This window comes from Pan paniscus, chromosome 18 (assembly GCF_029289425.2).
Source record: "Pan paniscus chromosome 18, NHGRI_mPanPan1-v2.0_pri, whole genome shotgun sequence".
NCBI classification, from domain to species: domain Eukaryota; kingdom Metazoa; phylum Chordata; class Mammalia; order Primates; family Hominidae; genus Pan; species Pan paniscus.
In genome coordinates, this window is record NC_073267.2 from 24,912,980 (window position 1) to 24,936,416 (window position 23,437).

The 23,437-nt window shown below is 47.2% G+C and overlaps 2 protein-coding genes across 5 annotated transcripts in view; both read right to left on the reverse strand.

Moving 5' to 3' along the window:
• The window catches only part of GGA2 (golgi associated, gamma adaptin ear containing, ARF binding protein 2), a 44,653-nt gene extending 34,688 nt beyond the window's left edge, over positions 1-9,965 (reverse strand). Inside the window, exon 1 of the mRNA XM_034939855.3 lies at positions 9,680-9,965. Within this exon, the coding sequence (XP_034795746.3) occupies positions 9,680-9,770 (91 nt within the window). The 5' untranslated portion in view covers positions 9,771-9,965. The remainder of the gene's footprint in view (positions 1-9,679) is intronic.
• Positions 9,966-11,002: 1,037 nt separating this feature from the next.
• Positions 11,003-23,437, reverse strand: part of EARS2 (glutamyl-tRNA synthetase 2, mitochondrial) — a 45,340-nt gene continuing 32,905 nt past the window's right edge. For 2 of the 4 annotated variants that reach the window (XR_610956.6, XR_004666782.3), the window contains exons 9-10: positions 22,483-23,425; positions 20,984-22,389 (exon numbers count right to left, since the gene is read on the reverse strand). Coding sequence is in view for 2 of the 4 variants with exons in the window: in XM_003813707.7 (XP_003813755.1) it covers positions 23,342-23,425 (84 nt within the window). In the remaining 2 variants the exon portion in view is untranslated. Of the gene's footprint in view, positions 11,105-18,546; positions 18,600-20,983; positions 23,426-23,437 lie in introns of those variants that run through there. The other 2 variants (XM_063598576.1, XM_003813707.7) reach the window with 2 other exon arrangements.

Genomic DNA, 23,437 nt, shown 5'->3' on the forward strand with positions numbered 1-23,437 from the left:
CACATCAGTGACCAGGAGATGCCCAAATATTTTGCTTCTGACCATCCAAGGGAAAGTACGCTTTTTTTGAGAAAATATCAAATGAGTGTGCAAGAAAAGAGGAGGAGCTCTCACCTATATTATATACCTCCATGGCATCTTGATAGAAAATACACCTCGCGTTACACCATATTGCTAGATAACAGAACAGTCAGCCAGCCTGATCTTTGACACACATTAGAAAGTGTGACTTGGGCAATATATTACAACATAAAGCACAGATATGCAAATAGATCTCTGGCTATTTTTGACAAGCCAATACACCCACTTTCACAAGAGAAGGTTCCAGGGAAATCCTTCGAGCATGATCCCAAACGCAGCTGTACTTTCAGATATTTCTGTACTCTTTTTCAAGTCATAAAACTAACAGCTCCATGTGCAATCGTAGCTTTGGTGTACATCGAACGACTTTTAACTAATGGTAGCATCGCTCTTTGTCCTACTAATTGGAAAGAGATTGTCCTTGGAGCCATGCTTCTTGCCTCCAAGGTTTGGAGAAATCATGGTCTGTGGAGTGTGGATGACAGCCAGAATCCCAAGGACATTGCAGTTGAGAACATGAGCAAGATGGAGAAGTGTTTTTTGGAGCTACTTGAGTTTAATATTCATGTGTCTGCCAGTGTTTATGCAAGATATTACTTCGACCTGTGTGCCTTGGCAAATGACCGTGACCTGTATTTTCTATTTAGTTTTCTTCACAAAGATAAAGCACAGAAACTGGAGGCTGTGTCATGGCCGTGTGAATACAAAGACTTGCATCAACATGCCGCTGCTATAACAAGGGCTGTCAGCATGAATTTCATTGGTATTCGGTGCACTAATGCCATCTTAAAGAGAGAAATTAACATTATAAGATCCTAAACTTCTCAACTGTAAAGACTAGAAAATATCACTTCTGCTGAAAGAAACAACAAAATTAGGATTTTCTTTTTTTGTTGTTTAGGATTTTCATCGAGAGGAAACATCTTCAAGTTAGCCACTTGAAGGAACTGGGTGATGGTGGTATGAACAGTGGGTGCCAGGTGCTTTCTGCCCTTCTTGTTCCACTGGGTCCAGATGGCATTCCTAGGGCACCACCTTCTTGAACAACTCTTGGGGAGAAGGAGTGTCACATGGACACAGCACATCCCTGCTCAGAGTCCACAATCACCCACAGTCTCAAGCAGGTGCCAGTGATGTCCACAGTCACCCACAGTCTCTAGCATGTGACAGTGGTCTGAGCTGAGCTGGAGTCCAAAAAACTTTAGAATTGGCTCCAGATTTGTGAGAGCACCTGGGTATGGTTCTCTGCCCACTGAGGCACTGAATGCATGATGGCCCAAAACTCAACAATGGTGGGAAGAGAGAGTGGCATCGGGGCAAGGCTGTCATTACTCCAAGCACCAGGGTGGCCCAGGCCTGCTCATCTACTCTTTGGAGGGAATCTGTGCATGTGAAATGAGGCCCCTACGTCATGATTATAAAGGAAGAGATGAAATCAGTTCATCTTACCCCAGGCCGATAATGGTCATGCCACCTAGGGAAGCAGTAAAAGACCTGGTCTTGGGATTGTTAGGGGAGCTACCGAAGTGAAAACTGAATTTACCCACTTCCAGGAAAACAACAAAAGAGGAACATCTGGGTTCAAACCTTTATCAGACGATCATTTACCCAGCTAATCTTGCTGTGGTGCATTGTATGGTCTCAGCAATTGTCAACAAAAGCCTCTTAATAATTCTAACACAGGGACACACTGCAACTCACATTTTCCAGTGCACCTCAGTGGTTAAAGAGATTGCTGGTGCTGCCTGCATCTGTCAGTCTGTTCACATATGGAGAGGAGCAGCGGTTCTCACGGGAGCAGCTTCTGCATCCTGAAGAAGTTTGCCCAGACATTTCTGGTTGTAATAGCTGGTGGCTCCCACTGACATGCAGTCAACAATGGGAATCCTATGGTGCACAGGACTGCACCCCTTCTCAGTCAAAAAAGAATTTTCTGGCTTCCAAAATAGAAAGTGCTGAGGATCAACTGCCCCAGAGTCTACAAGGGAAACACTTTCTGAGACTTTCTTTTTTTCTTACAAGAACACCAGATCCCCACCAATGTGAGATGTCAGATTAAGTTTTTGTGGAAGGGTGGATGTGGGGGGCAGAATCCTAAGACGCCCCATGATCTCTGCTGTCTTTTGTTACACCCTGAATCCTCATCTTTCCTTGGGTATGGCCAGACCTGTGCCTTGTTCAGAACATTTGAATATGGCAAAGTGAGGGAGTGGCTCTCTGGGAGTTACCTTTCCTTTCCTTTTATCGGGAACAATAGGAATCCCTATTTTCTTTCTTGTGTTTGCTTTCACAATACAGTGGTTTGGAATATCCCACTGTCGATTTGCGATTTCCTCCTCCAACCATAGTCTATAGCCCTTTATACGTAATTGAATATTTTCATGTATTGATTTTTTGTGTCTGAAGATGAAATATTAGATGAAACATGTTAAAACATTTCATGCAAAGCCTTCAGTGGTTGTAGAGTCTACTCTTCGGTGAATACACAAATTGATCTATTTTATATATTAAAAATTGTATTAGTTGTAATAATGATATTTTCTTTTTTATCTTTACTTGTCAGATATAGTTACTTAAATGTTTCCAAAATTAATGATATTATATCTTATATTTGATTTAAAACACTACTAGGATATTTGGATTGATAGTTGAAAATAAATGGCAAAATAAGAATTGCTGAAACCTAGTGATAATGTACTTATGATGAGTTTATTATCTATTATCCCATCATTGTTAAATTTTTAAATTTCCATGAAAACCTATACATAAGAACATAAAATTTTGTGTAAAATACTTCGTGCCCTGCACTTTAGCTCCACTGCATACTGAATAAAAGGAAAACGGATTTTCCTGTGGGGGGGAAAAAAAGATTTATCATGACTCAAAAGTAACAGTAACCGTCATTTTTAAAAGTACCTAATATGGGGCCGGGCGTAGTGGCTCATGCCTGTAATCCCAGCATTTTGGGAGGACAAGGTGGGCGGATCACCTGAGGTTGGGAGTTCAAGACCAGCCTGACCAACATGGAGAAACCCCGTCTCTACTAAAAATACAAAATTAGCCAGGTATGGTGCTGCATGCCTGCAGTCCCAGCTACTTGGGAGGCTAAAGCAGGAGAATTGCTTGAACCCGGGAGACGGAGGTTGCGGTGAGCCAAGATCGTGCCATTGCACTCCAGCCTGGGTAATAAGAGTGAAACTCCGTCTCAAAAAAAAAAAAAAAGTACCTACTATGGGCCAGATACCATGCCAGATGTCCTCAGAACAATCCAGGTTGGCACGATCATCTACACCATTTTACAGATGAAGAAACCCATCCAGCCACAAAGCAAGGGAGTGGCAGAAACAAAAATTAAGTCACAGGCTGGCCCAGCTCCACAGCCTGGATGTGTTTCTAACCACTCTTGCGGTGAGGTCTTCAGTTCCTTGACAAAGTTAGGGCCTCTCTTGGAAGCCAGCTTGATCTTCGTGCTCATAAACTCCTTGAAGGCAAAAAGCAGGCCTGTCTCATTCACTCTCACAGGCTCTAGTACCTAGAAGAGTTGCTGGCAGGTATCTACTGAATGAATGATTCCTCTTTTGCTAGACAGTGTTTGGCCAGCTGGCTGGACATACTGATAACACGGGGAGATGGCTATCTCAGTTCTGAAATAACTGGGCCCCTAAACACATAATCCCAGCCTGCACAAACTATTTCAGAAGACTTGAGCAGCTCCAAAAAATGACCCCCAGGGGGCCAGCAGCTGGGTCTGACCAGGCCACAGCAACCGCCGTAGGTCTGTTTGACACCAATCTGCTCCAAGGACTAGCTAGGGGCCAGACAGGGCACGGCCAGGGAGAAATTCAAAGGATGCCTTCTCTGTTTTGGGCTATCCCAGACTCCAAGGTGGTTTATTTATAGCTGGCACTTGAGCAGGACAGAGGGGTGCTGAGAAATAGCACTGCTGCCATGTATTTCCTCACTAAAAGCAGTGTTTGTATGATTCATTTCAAGCGTGCTACAGGGCCAGAGGTGTTAAGAAAACAGCTGAGACCTCCAGCTGTGAGTGAAATGGCTCATCCAAGAGTGACTAATTCAGAAGCCAAACCATCCCACGTCAGCTGCCAACCAACCACCGGGGTCATGACCCTGGCACCAGCAGCCGCCTGTGCTAGCAAGGGGAGCCCCAAGACTGTGAGGAAGTGGTCACCCCGAGGAGCAGAATGCAATCCTTCAGCAGTCCACGCTGCAGGGGGACTCCTTCCCTGGGAGGGACACGTGGACCCCAAGAGTCCGGCAATCATACAATTCAGCACATGTGAAAACCTCCAAGACTCAGCATGGGAATGTCCTACACATCACCTGGGAGTAGGACCAAGTGGAAGGAAGAAACAGATTTACTGAGCACCCAACTTTTACTAAGCCATGGCCTCCCTGGTAGCACTACCAGAGCTAGAATCCCAGAGCCCAAGAGGACTGAGTGCTGTTTTTAATAGCGCAAGGCTAGCAACACCTAAGATGTCTACCAACAGGGACCCAGTTAAATGGATCCTAGGACACCCATACAACGGGGCATCTAAGGCTTTTCATTTAAAAGAGCAAGGCGGCTACATCTTCAGTCATGTGGAATAATGACCAAAATACATGAAGTGGAAAAAACACCACAGAACTGAATGACAGAATGCACAGGCGCTGCCGTTTGTACTTTTAAGGCATGAGATTCTGGTAACGGCTTCCTGATACTCCTCTAGGAACAACCCCTCTCCTCAATTCCAGGTCCCCCATTCACCCTCCCCACCCTTGGCTCTGGGTTGGGTACTGTCCCCCAGCCCACCCCACCCCAGGTCTGGCCATCTTCATATTTCATGACCCCAGGTCATGCTGACTCCAAGGTGGACACAAAACCCAAGCCAACAGGCAGAAGAACAATAACTCTTGCAAATCAATGGGGAAAAGAAATTCTGCTGGGATTGCAGTAGGGAGAAGAGCAAAGCAGAGAAAATTCAATCAAAGAAGTGAACCGTGGAGCTCCTGGACTGAGCCTACCCCTACTCTGGGACTTTCTTTACTTTCCTTTTTTTGGTAAGCGGGTATGGGTATGAGTTAGTTTCAATTACTTGCAGCTATAAAAGCCTAATGATAATAATAGCTAGCGCTTCTTGGGCACTTACTACAAGCATAGTAAGGCACTATTTTAAGTGCTTTCTGTGTATTAAAGCCTTTGATTCTCTCAACAACCCTAAGAAGAGGTTTTATTACTCTCTTCCCATCTTAAAGATACAGCTGCCTTGTTTGCAGGGACCTGATCTTGGCCAGTCCTCAGACAGCACCCCCTGGTGACTTCATGTAGCTCAGACCCATGAGCTTTTGCCTTCAACTACACCCATGTCTTGGCCATACTATCAATCCCACGACCCCCTTATCCCTCCATTGCAGCACCAATGGCCCACCATCCCCAACAAACCTGGCTTAACCCATCGTTCACTTCATCTTCTCTGCTCCTACTCCCAGAAGAAAACAACAACAAATACAGCCATGAAGACTGCAACCCACATTCCTGATGTCCAGTCAGCATTCTGCAGTCCTCACTCAGGAACTCAGCGGGGAGATAGGTAGGAGTGATCCCATCCCACTCAACCCTGGGGAAACATGGCAGTATCTGGTGACATTTTTGGCTGTCATGACTGGGAGGAAGGGTGTGAGCTTTGGTATCCAGTGGGTTTAGGCCAGGGATGCCACTAAACATCCTACAGTGCACAGGTCAGCCCCCACAACACAGAATTATCGGGCCCAAGATGTCACTCGTGCAAAGGTTGAGAAACCCAGCTCTCCGTCCGGGTGGGCCCACTTCGGTTTGCCTCACCAGCCACTCCCCCATGCTTCCCCACCTTCCTCAAGTCCCCTGTTCCACTTGAGCACCTAATACTCAGGTGGCAATGGTGGCACTGATGAACTTGTTTGCATGTGCAATCATCTTGATCTCCTTCCCCAGACAGTCAGAAAAACAAAAGGTGTCCTTCCTCTCTGAGGCCAGGTCCCCCCTTTTTGCTCTGGCTCTGAGCTCCTTCAGCACCTTCAGGCCCCTCTGCAATGGATGGGACACTGGACCCAGAATGGGGGAGGGGCAGTTCCCCAATGGAACATCAACATGAAGAGGGGCTCACGTGTCCCCCTCTCCTTCTAATAATCTCCTTTACTCCTAAATTCCCTCTCGCTATTCTCTCCCCCTCCTTCTACATTCAAGCCTCATGAAAAACAGCTGAGGAGGCCACTGGCTGCACCCTCCCCACACATTTATTCTGCCTGGCCTTCCCCAAATTATGGTCCAAAGTAGGCACCACCTTCTGAAAACCCACGATATTTCACTTAAGAATATAGGTTCTAGCCGTTCCTGAAAAACAGGAAGATCTAGCAACTTTGGGACACTGCCCCCAAAAGCTGGAGCTTAATACAATGTATATGCCATGAAAAAAACCATAATAATAAAACACAAATTAGGCCGGGCTCATGCCTATAATCCCAGCACTTCGGGAGGCCAAGACTGGCAGATAACTTGAGGTCAGGAGTTTGAGACCAGCCTGGCTGACATGGTGAAACCCCGTCTCTACCAAAAAATATTAAAAATTAGCCCAGGCCAGGTGCAGTGGCTCATGCCTGTAATCCCAGCACTTTGGGAGGCTGAGGCAGGTGGATCACCTGAGGTCAGGAGTTTGAGACCAGCCTGACAAACATGGTGAAACCCTATCGCTACTAAAAATACAAAAATTAGCCAGACATGGTGGCTAATGCCTGTAATCCCAGCTACTTGGGAGGCTGAGGCAGGAGAATTGCTTGAACCTGGGAGGCGGACGTTGCAGTGAGCTGAGATCGTGCCACTGTACTCCAGCCTGGACAAGAATGAAACTCCATCTCTCTCTCTCTCTCTCTCTCACACACACACACACACACACACACACACACACACAAATTAGCCGGTTGTGGTGGCGTGTGCCCATAATCCCAGCTACTTGGGAGGCTGAGGCAGGAGAATTGCTTGAACCAAGGAGGCAGAGGTTGCAGAGAGCCGAGATGGCACCACTGCACTCCAGCCTGGGCAACAGAGCAAGACTCCATCTCAAAAATAAATAAATAAATAAATAAAAATACATTTAAAAAAAGCTAGAACTGGGGAGGCTGATGTGGGAAAAATGCTTGAGCCCAGGAGAGGGGCAAGCTGCAGTGAGCTGAGATCATGCCGCTGCACTCCAGCCTGGGTGACACAGTGAGACTCTGTTTCAAAAAAAGCTGGAGTTGAAGAACTGTGTCCTTGAGCAGCCTCAGTTCCAGGCACTCCTTTTATCTCCTCCACCTGAGGCAGCTACTTTCTCTTACTCCGGCTACTTTTTTTTTTTTTTTTGAGACAGAATCTCGCCTTGTCACCCAGGCTGGAGTGCAGCGGTGCAATCTTGGCTCCACCTCCACAACCTCTGCCCCAAGGGTTCAAGTGATCCTCCCACCTCGGCCTCCCAAGTAGCTGGAATTACAGGTGTGCGCCACCACACATGGCTATTTTTTGTATTTTAGTAGAGACGGGGTTTCACCATGTTGGCCAGGCTGGTCTTAAACTCCTGGCCTCAAAGGATTGGCCCACCTCAGCCTCCCAAAGTGCTGCGATTACAGGCATGAACAGCCTTTTTTTCTAATTTTTGCAACTCCAGTCTAAGCCTTCTGTTCTCCATTGCCTCCTAAAACTACTACCTTCTGTCTCTACTGTTTAACTCAAGGATGTCTCATTAAATAACTGGTTGGTTACCAAATTCAAAGTTCCCTCTTCTCCTTCCTCATTCTCCTCCATCTTTAAGCAGCAAAACTACGTTACAACCACATCCCTCCTTTGCTATCAGTGGGTGCCCCTGCAGGTCTCCCCCTGCCTGTTTCTGCTCAGCCTTCAGTCTTCTCTTCCCATCTGCCTCTTCAATGCTGGGGCTCCCCACGCTCTCTCTCCAAACCTCTGCTCTTAATATACACAAGCTTCTCCCGCAAGCTCACTGCCAATGAACCAGACTCCCAAACCGTACGTCCCACACTTGCCCTCTCCAGTGCCAACCAGCTGCCTAGAGGGCATCTCTTTTTTGACTATGCCACAAGCACCTCAAACTCCACATCTCAACCTTCTCTGCCTAAACCAGCTCCTCCTCACAGGGGAGGCATCTGTAACCCACCAGTTCCTCGAGCCTGAAACCCGCGATCTAGCCTAGATTTCTCCTTGTCCCGTCTGCATTCCAAGGCACCGAGGCTGCTGACTACGCCTGCTCATTGCTTCTCCCTCTCCCCACTGCCTTAGTCCTCCTGCGGCCCCCAACCACCACCAAAAGAGCTTTTTAGCCGCTCTCCCTGCCTGAAGTCTCACCCTCTCCGCCCAATTTAGCACCATATGGCTGCAAGTGACGCCTTTAACAGGCTTCCTTGATCAGATTCTCCGGCTGAAAACTCCCAAACAGCTCCCCCGCCCTCGGATAAAACATAAGAGCACACAAGGCTCTTGAAGATCTCGCCCCAATTAGCCGTGCAGCCCCTTTCCAGGATTCCTGCGCCTTAGGCTTGCACTCCAGCGGACTGACCTACTTGTTCCCGGAGTGCTCCACATTCTCTTGTCCCCAGCTTTTGCACACGCAGTTTCTTCTGCCTGGAATGCGGTCGGCTGTGACGACCCCCAGGTAAACCAACTCCTACCACCACAGGTGAAACGAACGCCCTCCTGCTCCTCGCCAATCCCGTTAGTAAGGTGATGTGACTGCCGGCTTGTACCCACTAAAAAATGTTTTGGTGAGCAAGGACCCTGTGTTATGCATCTCAGTGTTCCTGGCACCTAGCAGAGCTGGGTACAAGGGGAATATTCTTTATCCCCTTTGAACCTCAATCCCTCATTGGTAAAACGGAGATAATAATAACCCCTAAGATGACTGTGAAGCTTACAGGAGACATGCAGAAGAATTCTGGCCAAGGGGTTTGAGCCCAACCAGGGTAACATAATGAGACCCCGTCTCTTAGAGGAAAACACACACACACACACACATATATACGCACACACACACACACGTGTGTGTGTTTAAAAAAAAAGTCTGGCCAAAGTAAACACAAAAGGTAAAAAATCTCTTTTTGACGCGGTAGCCAGATAGAGATCTTTCTCAGCCCCAAACAGACTGCATGTCTTGCACGACTGCGTCTCCTTAAGCCTCAAGGTCCCCGCTTCCGTAGTGGGGTTAATAATAGAAGCCAGCTCGGGGTGGGAATGAGGATTAAGCAGGACTAAGCCGCTGTGAGCACAGTGCCTGGCGCAGGGGAAAGCGCAGGTCACGTAGCCATTGGGGTGGGGGTCGGGGTCCTGTGCTGCTGCTAAGTGGGGGGTGGGCGGAGGGGGAGGGGCAGAGCTCAGAAGGGGGCCGCTGCCCCGGCGGATGCTTGGGGCTCCTCTCGGGGGACCCCTGGGCGATCCTCCCCACCGCGCCGGGCCCAGGCCCCCTACCCGGCCGCCGGCCTCCCCTGCGGCCGCCCGCCCCGAAGCAAGGCCCCGGGAGGCGGGAAGCGAGGCCTCACGTGCGGCTCAGCGGCTGCGCCGAAGGCCTGCCAGGCTACTCACTGAGCCACAGCTCCAGCGAGGCTGCCGGGCCCGGGGGACCCTGGGCCGACTCGGTTCCCGCCACCGCCGCCGCCACCGCGGTCGCCGCCATCGCTCCAGCCCCGACGCTGCGGCCGCGGGCGCCACTGCCTCTTCAGCTGCTGTAGCCGCCTGGCGCTCTCCTCTGCTGACTGCGCGGCAGGAGCGGCGGACACGTGACGGGGCGGGGCGGCTGGTGCCACGCCCACCCCAGGCCCCGCCTCCACGCGGGACGGGCCGGAACATTTCTTAGCCCAGATCCCTCCACCCAGCGCTGGTCTTCTAAGACCACTCACCGTACGGTTGCCAGATAAAATACAAGACGCCCAATTAAATTTGATTTTCAGAAGAACACGAATAATTCTTTTAGCATTTTTATTTTTTAAGAGACGGGGTCTTGCTCGGTCACTCAGGCTGGAGTCCAATGGCGCGATCACGGCTCACTGCAGCCTCCACCTCCTAGGCTCAAGCGATCCTCCCGCTTCAGTCTCCGGAGGAGCTGGGACTAGGGGAGGGCACCACCACGCCTGGCTAATTTGTGTGTGTGTGTGTCCACGCCTGGCTAATGTGTGTGTGTGTGTGTGTGTGTGTGTGTGTGTGTGTGTGTTTGGTAGAGACTGGGTTTCACCATGTTGCCCGGGTGGTCTCGAACTCCTGGGCTACAAGATCCTCTTACCTCGACTTCCCAAAGTGCTTGCATTTATTTTTTATTTTTCTTTTTTTCTTTTTTTGAGACGGAGTCTCACTCTGTCGCCTAGGCTGGAGTGCAGGGGTGCCATCTCGGCTCACTGCAACCTCCATTTCCTGGGTTCAAGCGATTCTCCTGCCTCAGCGTCCCGAGTAGCTGGGACTACAGGTGCATGCCACCACACCCAGCTATTTTTTTTTTTTTGTATTTTTAGTAGAAACGAGGGTTCACTATGTTGGCCAGGCTGGTCTCGAACTCCTGACCTCGTGATCTGCCCACTTCGCCCTCCCAAAGTGCTGGGATTACAGGCGTGAGCCACCACGCCCGGCCTATGTGCTTGCATTTTTATTCACAGAAGGGTTTTCCTGGAACACTTTTTTTTTTTTTTTAGATGGAGTCTTGCTCTGTCGCCCAGGCTGGAGTGCAGTGGCGCTATCTCGGCCCATTGCAACCTCCACCTCCCTGGTTTCCTGGAACACTTCTAAACTAACATGTCCTGCATTCCTCAATACTCTGCTTTATTTTCTGCATCACACAGTACACCATCGATGTATTATGTACTTGCTTATTCTGTTAAAAGATAATTTTCCCAAAAAAGTATGTCATGATTATCATAATTATGAAATGAATACGTGTTAAATATTTTATTTAATTACATGAGGGAACCAAGCAGATGTTATAATCAATCCAAAAGTGAAGTCAAAGAAGGGAAAATTTATCTGGAAAAAAAGGAAGATAAGACGAATGTGCAAATGGAGGCAAAACTGGCTTTTCGACCGGGGTGAGAGCTATCCCTCCAGTGAGCGGAATTTACCTATTTATAGGCAAGAATTATTTTGCATTGCTATCAGCTGTCTACAACTTAACAGAGTTATGAGACTTCTCAAAGACAAAGAAAGGCTAGAACCTGGAAGGTTGTGCTGTCTAGACAACACATAATTTTCCATTGAAGCTGTTGTGCCGTACCCCTATTAACTTCAGTAGGGATGGCACCATGTTTGAAAGGCAGAAGAAGAGACCCAGAGCCACTGAATGAGGCAGGTTTACTGAGGGGACTTACGGGGTGGTCTAGTGGCAGTGGGCTGGACAGGAGGACCACTACCATTTGTAAAGAGCATCAGTTTATATAGTATTTTCAACTAGCACCCTTCCCCTAGCAACCTCCATCTGGCAACCTCAATTTAACCCCAAAGGGCCTTGATCCCCCGTATGGCCTGCGTTCCACAGGATGGGGCCAAGGGTTCAGATGTTCCTCTTAGATAAAGAGTGAACCTCTGGGCTGGCCACTCTGTGATTCTGTAGCTTGGAACTCAGAACACACATTCTTCTTAGACCATAGGTACGTACGTATGCCATACAGAAGCACAAATTCTTCCTTGTAGATAACTGAATAGCAATGGGTGATGATTCTTGTCCACACACAAGCAAATGAATACTGTTCTGGGAACACACAGACTTCTTCTTGTGGAAAAACCAGTTCTGCCCCCACTTGCACATCCATTTCAACATTCCTGATCTATACATGACGTCCATTCTTTGGACTGGTTTGAACATCTCACCAGTTTACTCATTAAGGAGTTAAAGAAAATCTTTTTTTTTTTTTTTTTTTGAGTCTCGCTCTGTTGCCCAGGCTGGAGTGCAATGGTGCAATCTCAGTTCACTGCAACCTCTGCCTCCTGGGTTCAAGTGATTCCCCTGCCTCAGCCTCCTGAGCAGCTGGGAATACAGGCGCCCACCACCACACCGGGCTAATTTTGGTATCTTTAGTAGAGACAGCGTTTCACCAGGTTGGCCAGGCTGCTCTCGAACTCCTAACCTCAGGTGATCCGCCCACCTCGGCCTCCCAAAGTGTTGGAATTACAGGCGTGAACCACTGCACCTGGCCTAAATAAAATCTTTAATACATATTTATCTCTTGAAGATTCTAAACATCTGGCAACACTGGACCCGGCTTTCCACATTTCAACAAAACCTGGACATGACTAGAGTCTCCACATGCTACAGGGGGCATGAGCTCTACAGTTTGCCGAGGACCATCCTTCAACTCCTGAAACTTTACTTATTTTAAGCCCCTGCAATCCTTTAACATTTTTACATTGTTGGAGCTCAGAAAACCATATCCCAGAGCATGGTGTTTTGGCATAGCGAGTACTTTGAACTCAAAGACAGTGGAAACCCTCAGAAGCAGCCTCAGAGCAAAGGTTCTCTGACCTCCTGCCCGTCTTTCTTCTCCCAAGGCAAGCCACAGAAACTCCAATTCCTCTTTCCCAAGATGGGTCAGGGAAACTCAAACCCCTCTCCCCTAAAGCCAGCCACAAAACCTAGACATATTACTCCAGCCTTCCTTTATTTCTGCTTAAGAGTTGGCCATAAAGAAATTCTCAGTCGGGCATGGTGGCTCACACCTGTAATCCCAGCACTTTGGGAGGCCGAGGTGGGCAGATCACTTGGGTCCAGGTGTTCAAGACTAGCCTGGGCAACATGGTGAAACCGCGTGTCTACAAAAAAATACAAAAATTAGCTGGGTGTGCTGGTGTGTACTTGTAGTCCCAGCTACTCAGGAGGCTGAGGCAGGAGGACCACTTGAGCCTGGGAGGCGGAGGTTGCAGTGAGCCGAGATCACACCACTGCACTCCAGCCTGGGCACGGAATGAGACTCTGTCTCAAAAAAAAAAAAAAAAAAAGAAAAAGAAAAAAAAGAAAAGAAAAGAAAAGAAAAGCAATTATCTGAGCTACTTTGTCTGATAACAGGTGGTCATGCCCCCTTATTCCTGCCCTATACCTAGGAAGAAGGAGTGATATACAGGTAAGCCAAGAAGAATTTGGACGGGCCTTGCTGGATCCCCCCACCTAAGTCTAATAGATCATTCATACCATTTTGTTCAATCCTATTTCTACCTGGCTGTTGGTCATCAAACCTAAATATAAAAGTAGACAGCCTTCCCTCGGTCTTTATTTCTGAAAGCTCCCATGTCAACATAAAACTTTTTTTTTTTTGATGAAACTTTTTTTGATGAAGTCCTGTCGCCCAGGCTGGAGTGCAGTGGCTCGATCTTGGCTCACTGCAACCTCTGCCTCCCAGGTTCAATTGATTCTCTTGCCTCAGTCTCCCGAGTAGCTGGGAATACAGGCACCCCGCCACCATGCCTGGCTAATTTTGGAATTTTTTTGTAGACATGGGATTTCACCATGTTGGCCAAGCTGGTCTTGAACTGCTGACCTCAAATGATCCGCCCATCTCAGCCTTCCAAAATGCTGGGATTACAAGAGTAAGCCACTGTGCCCGGCCTGTAAAAGTTTAATTAAATAAATCTGTTATGCTTTTCTCTTGTTAGCCTTTTTTTTTTGAGACAGGGTCTTGCTCTGTCAACCAGGCTGGAGTTCCGTGGCACCACCAGAGCTCACTGCAGCCTCGACCTCCCAGGCTCAAATGATCTTCGCAACCTCAGTCCTCAGAGAGTAGCTGGGATAACAGGCACACACACCACCGCTCCCAGCTAATTTATTTAGTTTTGTAGAGATAAGGTCTCACCATGTTGCCCAGGCTGGTCTCAAACTCCTGGGCTCAAGCAATCCTCCCAAAGTGCTGGGACTACAGGCATAAGCCACCATACCTGGTCTTAACCCGTCTTTTGTTATAGGAGTGTTGGCCACGACCCTTTGGAGAGGTGAGGAAAGATGTAAGGTATAGATGTCCCACAACATCTAGATCAATGGTTTTCAAACTAGCATGTGTCAGAATCACCTGGAGGGTTTGTTGCAAATTGCAGGGCCCCGCCACACAGTTTCAGATCTAGTACGTCTGGAATGAGGCCCCAGAATTTGTCTTTGTAATAGATCTCCATCTGACATTGATGCTGATGGTCTGGAGACCACAACAGAAAGGATAAAGGCTAAGTGGGTAGGAAGTGGTTGAGGAGTTTAATGTAGTGGTTGGGTGTGCAGGCATTGTGATTAGAACTATGTTGTTTTCATCTAAGAAATAAGGTAAGTGCCTATTTCATGGGTTTTTTTTTCCCTTAATCTAAAAGAGATTTTATATATATATATATATATAAATATGTATCAGCTGGGTGTGGTGGTGCAAGTCCCTGTAGTCTCAGCTACTTGGGAGGCTCAGATAGGAAGATTGCTTGAGCCCAGGGGTTCAAGATCAGCCTGGGCAACATAATGACAACCATCTCTACAAAAACAAAAAATATTAAAAGGCCAGGCATGGTGGCTCACGCCTGTAATCCCAGCACTTTGGGAGGCCAAGGCAGATGGATTATCTGAGGTCAGGAGTTCAAGATCAGCCTGGCCAACATGACAAAACCCCTTCTCTACTAAAAATACAAAAATTAGCTGGGCATGGTGGTGTGTGCCTGTAATCCCAGCTACTCAGGAGGCTGAGACCGGAGAATCGTGTGAACCCAGGAGGTGGAGGCTTCAGTGAGCTGAGATTGCACCACTGCACTCCAGCCTGCAAAAAAAAAAAAAAAAATTAAAATTAAATTAAAAATAAATTACTCAGCCTCTGATATTTCTTTACAGCAACACAATGACAGACTAACACACAGCTTAAGCTGAAATACCAATCTTCTGTCCTTGGTACTCCTGGATTTCAGGCATTCAGGTTTGGATTGGAATCTACACCACTGGCTCTCCAGCTTTCAGGCCCTTCAACTACACCACTGGCTTTCCTGGGTCTCCAGCTTGCACAAGCAGATCAGATGACTTTTCAGCTTATCTATCAATTTTTATTTTTTCTACAGACAGAGTCTAGCTCTGTTGCCCAGGCTGGAGTGCAGTGGCACAATCATAGGTCACTTGCAGCCTCCAACTCCTGGGTTCAAGTATCCTCCCACCTCAGCCTCCCATAGTGCTGGGATTACAATTACAGGCATAAGCCATCAGCTCTGACCTATTTTTTTTTTTTTTTTGAGACAGGGTCTTGCTCTGTTGCCCAGGCTGGAGAGCAGTGGTACAATCACAGCCCACTGCAGCCTCAACTGCCTGGGCTCAAGTGATCCTCCCGCCTCAGCCTCCCTAATAGGTGGGACTACAGGCACACGCCACCATGCCCGGCCAATTTTTTTTTCTATTTTTTGTAAAGATGGGGTCTTACTATGTTGCCCAGACTGGTCTCGAACTCCTGGGTTCAAGCAATCCTCTTGCCTCGGCTTCCCAAAGTGCTGGGATTACAGGCATGAGCCACCACACTCGGCCTTTTCAGCTTCTATAATTTGGTGAGGCACTATCTAATAATAAATCTCTCTTCCTAGATATATATCCTGTTGGGTCTGTTTCTCTGGAGAACCCTAACCTAGGCCCTTAGAGGCCGTGATGAGAGAACATGGCTTTATCGTGAAAATAGCCCTTTTCTGTGCCTCATTTTCCAATCTTCTCCTACTGGGGCTCCTTCCTTCCATCTGCTCCTGCTTAAGTCTCTCCTTGGCATAGTTGCCAGAGTGACCTTTCAAAAACCACGAATCTGCTCATGTCATTTCCCTGCCTAAAACATTTCACTGGCTCTGCACCTCCCTCCTTATGAAGACCTAACTCCTTGCCTTCATTAATTGAACCCTAACTTTGCTGAGGTGCCTGCCACTCCCCACCTGGCCATGCACCTCAGGGACACGCAGACCCCCTTCATCTCCAGCTCTGGATCTGACTGATTTACGGAGACCCTCACTTCCCCAGCAGGGATGGCTAAAAATTTGGAAGTTGAGTAGAGGGAGGGTACTTAGGAGTTTCCTTGCTGTTGGGAGACAGCCATAGAAAGCCACCCTCTCCCCAGCAGACCTGAAGGAGGAAGTGCAGAGGCCTGACTGCTGCAGGCAGCCAACTGTGGCTGCTGCAGATGCTGTGGCCAGGAGGGTGGACAGAGAGAAGGACCCTGGGTCCTCACTGATGTCACCACACGTGTAATTAACCAACCCTGCAGCCCACCTTACCAATGAACTTCCTGCTAAGTAGGATAATAAATCTTATTTAAGATTTATTGCTCTCTTGCCTAGGCTGGAGTGCAGTGGTGCAATCACAGCTCACTGCAGCCTTGACTTCCTGGGCTCAAGTGATCCTCCTGCCTCAGCCTCCCTAGTAGGTGGGACTATAGGCACATGCCACCATGCCCAGCTAATTTTTTTCTATTGAATCTGGGTTTTATTATTTGGATCTCACATCTGCCTGGTTTCTCAGCAGCCAGTTCTACCTCTCCCCTGACTCCTACTCTTGGTCCAGTCCTGAACAACTTTGTGAAGCTTTATTTTTCATCCCTCTCCTTGGAATAGCCTTCCAACCCCCATCTACCTGGGAAACTCCTACTCATCCCTCAGAACCCCTGAGGTGCATGCCACCACACCTAGCTAATTTTTTGTGTTTTTAGTAGAGACAGGGTTTCACTGTGTTAGCCAGGATGGTCTTGATTTCCTAACCTCGTGATCTGCCTGCCTCGGCCTCCCAAAATGCTGGGATTACAGGCATGAGCCACCGCGCCTGGCCTATTTATTTATTTATTTACTTATTTATTTTTAGAGATGGAGTCTGTCACCCAGGCTGGAGTGCAGTGTTGTGATCTCGGCTCACTGCAACCTCTGCCTCCCGGGTTCAAGCGATTCTCCTGCCTCAGCCTCCTAAGTAGCTGGGATTACAGGTGTGCACCACCATGCCTGGCTAATTTTTGTATTTTTAGTAGAGACGGCGTTTCACCATGTTGGTCAGGCTGGTCTCAAACTCCTGACCTCATGATCCACCTGACTTCACCTCCCAAAGTGCTAGGATTACAGGCATGAGCCACCACGCCTGGCTGACATTTATATTTTTTGAGACAGAATCTCACTCTGTCACCAGGGATGGAGTACAGTGACACAGACAGCTCACTGCTGCCTCGACTTCCTGGGCTCCAGCTATCCTCCCACCTCAGCCTCTCACGCAGCTGGGACCACAAGTGCTCACCACAATGCTCAGCTAATTTCTGTATTTTTTTGTAAAGATGGGGGGGTTTCACCATGTTGCCCAGGCTGGTCTTAAACGCCTGTGCTCAAGCAATCCTCCCCCATTGGCCTCCCAAAGTGCTGGGATTACAGGAGTGAGCCACCACACCCAGCCAACAACTTCTAATTTTAGTCCCCACTAAACACATGTCAGTCATCTGTCCCCACCCTTCACTTCCAAGCTTTGTCAAAGGTAGTCTCTCCCAGACAGCTGGATTCAATGCAAATTACAAGCAACAGACTGGACTGCTAATTATACTGGCAAATCTTGCAAAAGAGGAAAGACTTCCCCGCTTAAATGGAAGTGATACTGGTAACTGTTAGAGTCTGGCAGTTAGACCAGCTGATGAGTGCCATTTCTGAAGAAACTGATCTTACTAACATAGTCCTCAAACACTTTTTCATCATGAGATCTTGACCCTTACTATGTATCTGGCAACGTGCCAGGTGCTATGGTTATACAAAAAGACAGACTTCCTGCCATAATCTCATATTCTTTTGAGTAAGATAGAGAGTAAATATGTACAAATATATAATTTCATTTAGTAAAAAGTACTATGAAGGCAAAAATAAAGTAGGATAAAGGCAGTATGAATGGGATTCCAAATTTGGCTATAAAAATGTAATTTTCTAGAACGGATACTGTCTTTTTTTTTTTTTTTGAGACAGTCTTGCTCTGTCACCCTGGCTGGAGTACAGTGGCACTATCCTGGCTCACTGCAGCCTCCACCTCCCTGGGCTCAGGTGATCCTCCCACCTCAGCCACGCCAGTAGCTGGGATTACAGGTGTGCATCACTACACACCACTAATCTTTGCATTTTTTGTAGAAACAGGGTTTCACCATGTTTTCTAGGTTGGTCTCGAACTCCTAGGCTCAAGTGATCCACTGGCCTTGGCCTCCCAATGTGCTGGGATTACATGCATGAGCCGCCGTGCCCAGCCCTGGAAAGGATACTCTCTAAACAACACCGAAAAAGAACACGCTCAGGGGAAGGAACTGGTTTCCCACGCACTAAAGTGAGCCACCTGCAGCCATGATCATAGAATATGACTCCCATTGACCACAGCTGATTGGACCAGGGGTAGACACCTGACCCAGGCTAGGCCAATCAGATTCTCCCCTGCGAGTTTGTATGTGGAATACTGGTTATTTAATTGGTGATGTAGGAGAAGAGAGATGATTTACCTTCAGGGCTAGGGCAGCTGTTGGCCAACTGCAGAGATAAAGAGAAAGGCAGCCTGCAGAGGGAAAACAAGGGGAGCAGACACACAGAGGGGTGAATGTTAGAAACTGTGCCATCTCAGAGGGCCGAGTGGCTGCCTTTGGTCCCAACAGGTTTCTAGGTACACATTCCATTCTTTTGTGAGGTCCAGTTGGAAGTCCTGCCCTTTAGATCTGTGAGAGTCCTAATTCTTCCAATAAATTCCTTTCATGGTTTCAGTTAGTCTGAGTGTGTTTCTATGCATTGCCACCAAGATCACTGTTTCTAAGGATGAAAATAATGGTGATAGTTACCTAACATTTATTAAATGCCATGCAATGTTCTAAGAACTTCATATATGTTGCCAGGCGTGGTGGCTCATGCCTGTAATCCCAGCCCTCTGGGAGGCCGAGGCAGGTGGATCACCTGAGGTCGGCAGTTTGAGACCAGCCTGATCCACATGGAGAAACCCCGTCTCTACTAAAAATACAAAATTAGCTGGCTATGGCGGCACATGGCACATGCCTGTAATCCCAGCTACTTGGGAGGCTGAGGCAGGAAAACCACTTGAACCCGGGAAGTGGAGGTTTCAGTGAGCCAAGATCACGCCATTGCATGCCAGCCTGGGCAACAAGAGTGAAACTACGTCTCAAAAAAAAAAAAAAAAAAAAGAACTTCGTATATGTTATCTATTCCAATCCTTACAACTCTTTGAGATGGGTACAATTCTTATTCCTATTTTACAAACAAGAAAATTGAGGTACAGAAAGTCACTTGTGAATAAGGGGCAGAATGTTTCTGAATCTAGACAGCCTCTGTGCCCTTCACTGCTGCACTATACCCTCAAAACACTGGGGATGGGCTTGAGGTTATTTAAAATGTATGAAATTCCTTCAAACACTTTTACTTAGCCAGGTGTGGTGGCATGCACCTGTGATTCCAGCTACTCAAGAGGCTGAGATAGGAGGATCTCTTGAGCCCAGGAGTTAGAGCTACAGTGAAATATAATTGTGCCACTGCACTCCAGTCTGGGCAGGCAACAGAGCAACATCCTCTTAAAAAAAAAAAAAAAAAAAAAAAAAAACAGTCTTACTGATCCTGAGCAAAACCCTCAAACAGAAGACAGACGTCTGGAGCTGCTTTCAAGATAGCACAGCACACTTCACTTGAGGAAGTAGCAACAGCTTTATTAATTTCGCTTTTTTATTAATTTCTTGTTGAGACAGAGTGTCGCTCTGTTCCCCAGGCTGGAGTACAATGGTGTGATCTTGGCTCACTGCAACCTCCCGTTCTGTGGGGGTTCAAGTAATTCCTGTGCCTCAGCCACCCAAGTAGCTGGGATTATAGGTATGTACCACCACACCTGGCTAATTTTTGTACTTTTAGTAGAGATGGGGTTTCACCATGTTGGCCAGGCTGGTCTTGAACTCCCGGCCTCAAGTGATCTGCCTGCCTTGGCCTCCCAAAATGTTGGGATTCTAGGTGTGAGCCACCAGGCCCAGCTCTAATTTAGTATTTTTTAAAAACTGTGGTAAAATACAGAAAAATATAAAATTTACCATCTCAGTCATTTTTAAATATACAGTTCAGCGGCATTACGTATCTTTATAATGTTGTGCAATTATCACCACCATTGACCCCTGTAACTTCATCTTGCAAAACTGAAACTCTATACCCTAAACAGTAACTTCCCATTTCTGCCTCCCCAAGTCTGACAACCACCATCTTATTTTCTGCCTGTATAATTTTGATTAAGTAATTCAAATAAGTAGAATCTTACAGTATCTATCCTTTTAACTTTATTTTATTCATTTTTTTTTTTTTAGACACAGGATCTTGCTCTGTTGCCCAGGTTAGAGTGCAGTAGTGCATTCATAGCTCACTGCAGCCTTAACTCCTCAGCTCAAGTGATCCTCCTACCTTAGTCTCCCAAGTAGCTGGGACTACAGGCATATGTCACCTCACCTGGCTAATTTTTAAATTTTTTGTAGAGACAGGATCTCGCTATGTTGCCCAGGCTGGTCTCCAAACTCCTGGCCTTTGACAAGCCTACCACCTTTGCCTCACAAAGCATTAGGAAGTATTTGTCCTTTTGTACTGACATTTCATTTAGCATGAAGTCCTAGAGGTTCATCCATGTTGTAGATATACCAGAATCGACTTAGTATTTTGACCACTCACTTTGTTAAAAACACTCACTTGACCATGAGCCAAGAAGCTCCTTTTAACCATTCTTAATGTCTTAGAAACAGATGCTCTGACAACACTCAGTAGATCAGAGTTAAGCTTGGACTCTGGATCGGCACAGATCTGAGTTTAAATCTTGGTTTTGCCTCGTACTATAACCTCGGAAGTTTTAGTTAACTTTTCAGAACATCGGTTTCCATATCTGTAACAGAAAAAAAAATACTGCTTCTCTCATAGTGTTATAAAAAAAATTTACTGAGATGATGGACTAAGGCATTTACGAGCATTATCTGACACCTGGGAGAGGGTGAGGCTCACATAAGCGCACAATAAATTACAAGTATTATTATTGTCCCCTTCTGTGGTCAACCACCTGTTGTTTCTGCCGTTACATCATCTTCTGGAAAAAGCTCCCTAGTTTTCCTTGAGAACAACTTTTCCTCCATTGCATATAATCCCTGTGAAACTACCTATTACTGGCCAAGGAATGGTAGCAGGACCTCAGATAGCCCAACAGATACTTGCTCCTCAGAATCTGAACCTTGAGCAGAGTCATCCAAAACTGAGGGGAAAACACGGAGAAATTAACAACAACAAAACGGCTGTAGTTCATGTGTCGCCATCAAAGAACTCAGACAAGATTGGCCATTAGCTCCTGTAGCTAGTTCCTGTCTTTTCCAAGACCTGTTTTTTTTTTTTTTTTGGCTTTTTGGTAGATGCTGTGGCTCTCTTATGGCCTCCAATAAACATAAGTGAGGCAGAGTTGGTTTCTATTGTTTGCAACCAACGAACTTAATGGATTCTGTATTAGAAAGAACTGGTATATTTCTTTAAGCAAAGATTAGGACTCTATGGGGCTCAACAAACTCTGTAATCGCCTTTCCTCTCCCCTGGACAAAATAAATATATTGTCTACTGCTGAAACGCAAATTATCCCCAAACCAAGTAGCTTTAAACAATAAACGTTTACTATCTCACAGTTCATGTGTCTGACATTCCGGAGCAGCTTCTCTGAGTGGTTCTGGCTTAGGGTCTCCCATAGAGGTCACAAGCGAGATCAGCTAGGATTGCGGTCATGTGAATGCTTGGCTGGAATTGAAGGACCAGCTTTCAAGATTGCGCACTCCCATGGCTATTGGTGGGAGGCCTCGATCCCTTGTCATGTGGAGCACTCCATAAGGCTGCTTGAGTATTTTCATGACCTGGAAGCTGGCTTCCCCCAAAGTAAGCGATCAAAGAAAACAAGACAGAAGCCACGATGTATTTTATGACTTACCCTCAGAAGTCAAACTCTCATTTCTTCAATAGCGTAGTCGTTACACAAGTCAGGCCTATTCAATGTGGGAAGGAACCACACAAGGGTGTGAATAGAAGAAGGCAGGGATGGTTGGGGGCCAACTTAGAGGCTGGCTGCCATGCAGGGGAAGCCTAGAAGCCTGGTAGGGGTTCATGTACCCTGCCACCATCCTCCTTTCACTTGCTATTCCTCTTCACTGAAGACCCCAAGAAGCATATCTCATTTCAGAAACCAGCAGAGATGATGACTTATAAGTCATGGAGGAAGGACGAGGTGGATTTGAAGAGAAAGCCACAAAATAGGCAGGGTGAAGGTCTCCAGTGCAAGGACCAGGTCTGGAAGACTGGAAAAATGGAACAGATGACGTTTAGGGAAGAGAGACACAGGCTGCCCCAAGGTTCAAGAATAAAGGGTAGCATAAGACAAGAGTGCTTACCCTTGGCAGTGGAGTCACACTTCTCCTTTTACAGCCCCAAAGAAAGTCTGGTGTCCAGTTCAGCCCTGCTTGTGTCACGTATCCTTTGCTGCTCTGAGTCCTTGGGGCCTGAGAACTGGGACCCATGAGTCCTGCTGCCAGGCTGCTACGGGCTGAATTGTGTCCCCCTAAATTCTTACGTTGAGAAACCCCCGGAACCTCAGAATGAGACTGTACTTGGAGATTGAGCATTTAAAGAGGGATTAAGTTAAATGAGGCTGGTTAAAGTTAAAATCCAGTCCAACTGGTGTTCTTAGAAGAGGAACGTTGGGCACATAATGAAACCAGAGATGTGTGTGCATGGAGGGAAGACCGCACAAGGACACAGTGAGAAGACTGCTGTCTGCAAGCCAACAAAAGAGGCCTCTAGGAAAAACCAGGCCTGCTGACACCTTGATCTTGAACTTCTAGCCTCCAAATGTGAGAAAATAAATCTCTTGTTGTTTAAACCACCTGGTTCTGTGACATTTTGTTATGGGGGCCCTAGCAAACTGAAACCCAAGCCTTCTGCACTGTTCCGGGATGTTAACTTTTCTGTGAACTAACTCCAAACCTCTGCTGTGTAATGTGTGAGAAACCAGACCCGGAGAATGCCTTTCCAGAGTCCAGGAGGTTAGATGGGTTGGGCTTCCCCAGCCAACTGACAAAAACGGGCCTGTGGTGGATCACAAATGTACTTGTGTACAGTCAGAGATTGTTTCCACTCTTAGTTCCTTCAGCAAACTTCCCGACGGGCCCCAGGCCTCCTTCTGGTCTCTGAAAGCTGTTTCTAAGCTCACAGGTTCTTAGGGCGATCTCCACTGCCCGACACATCCTCTCCCTAGCTGGAAACCACCTTCTGGATCCGTTCCCGTACTTCCTTTGGTCCCAAGGCCAACATCATCTCAGCTACAGGAGGTCCTTGCTAAGAACAAAA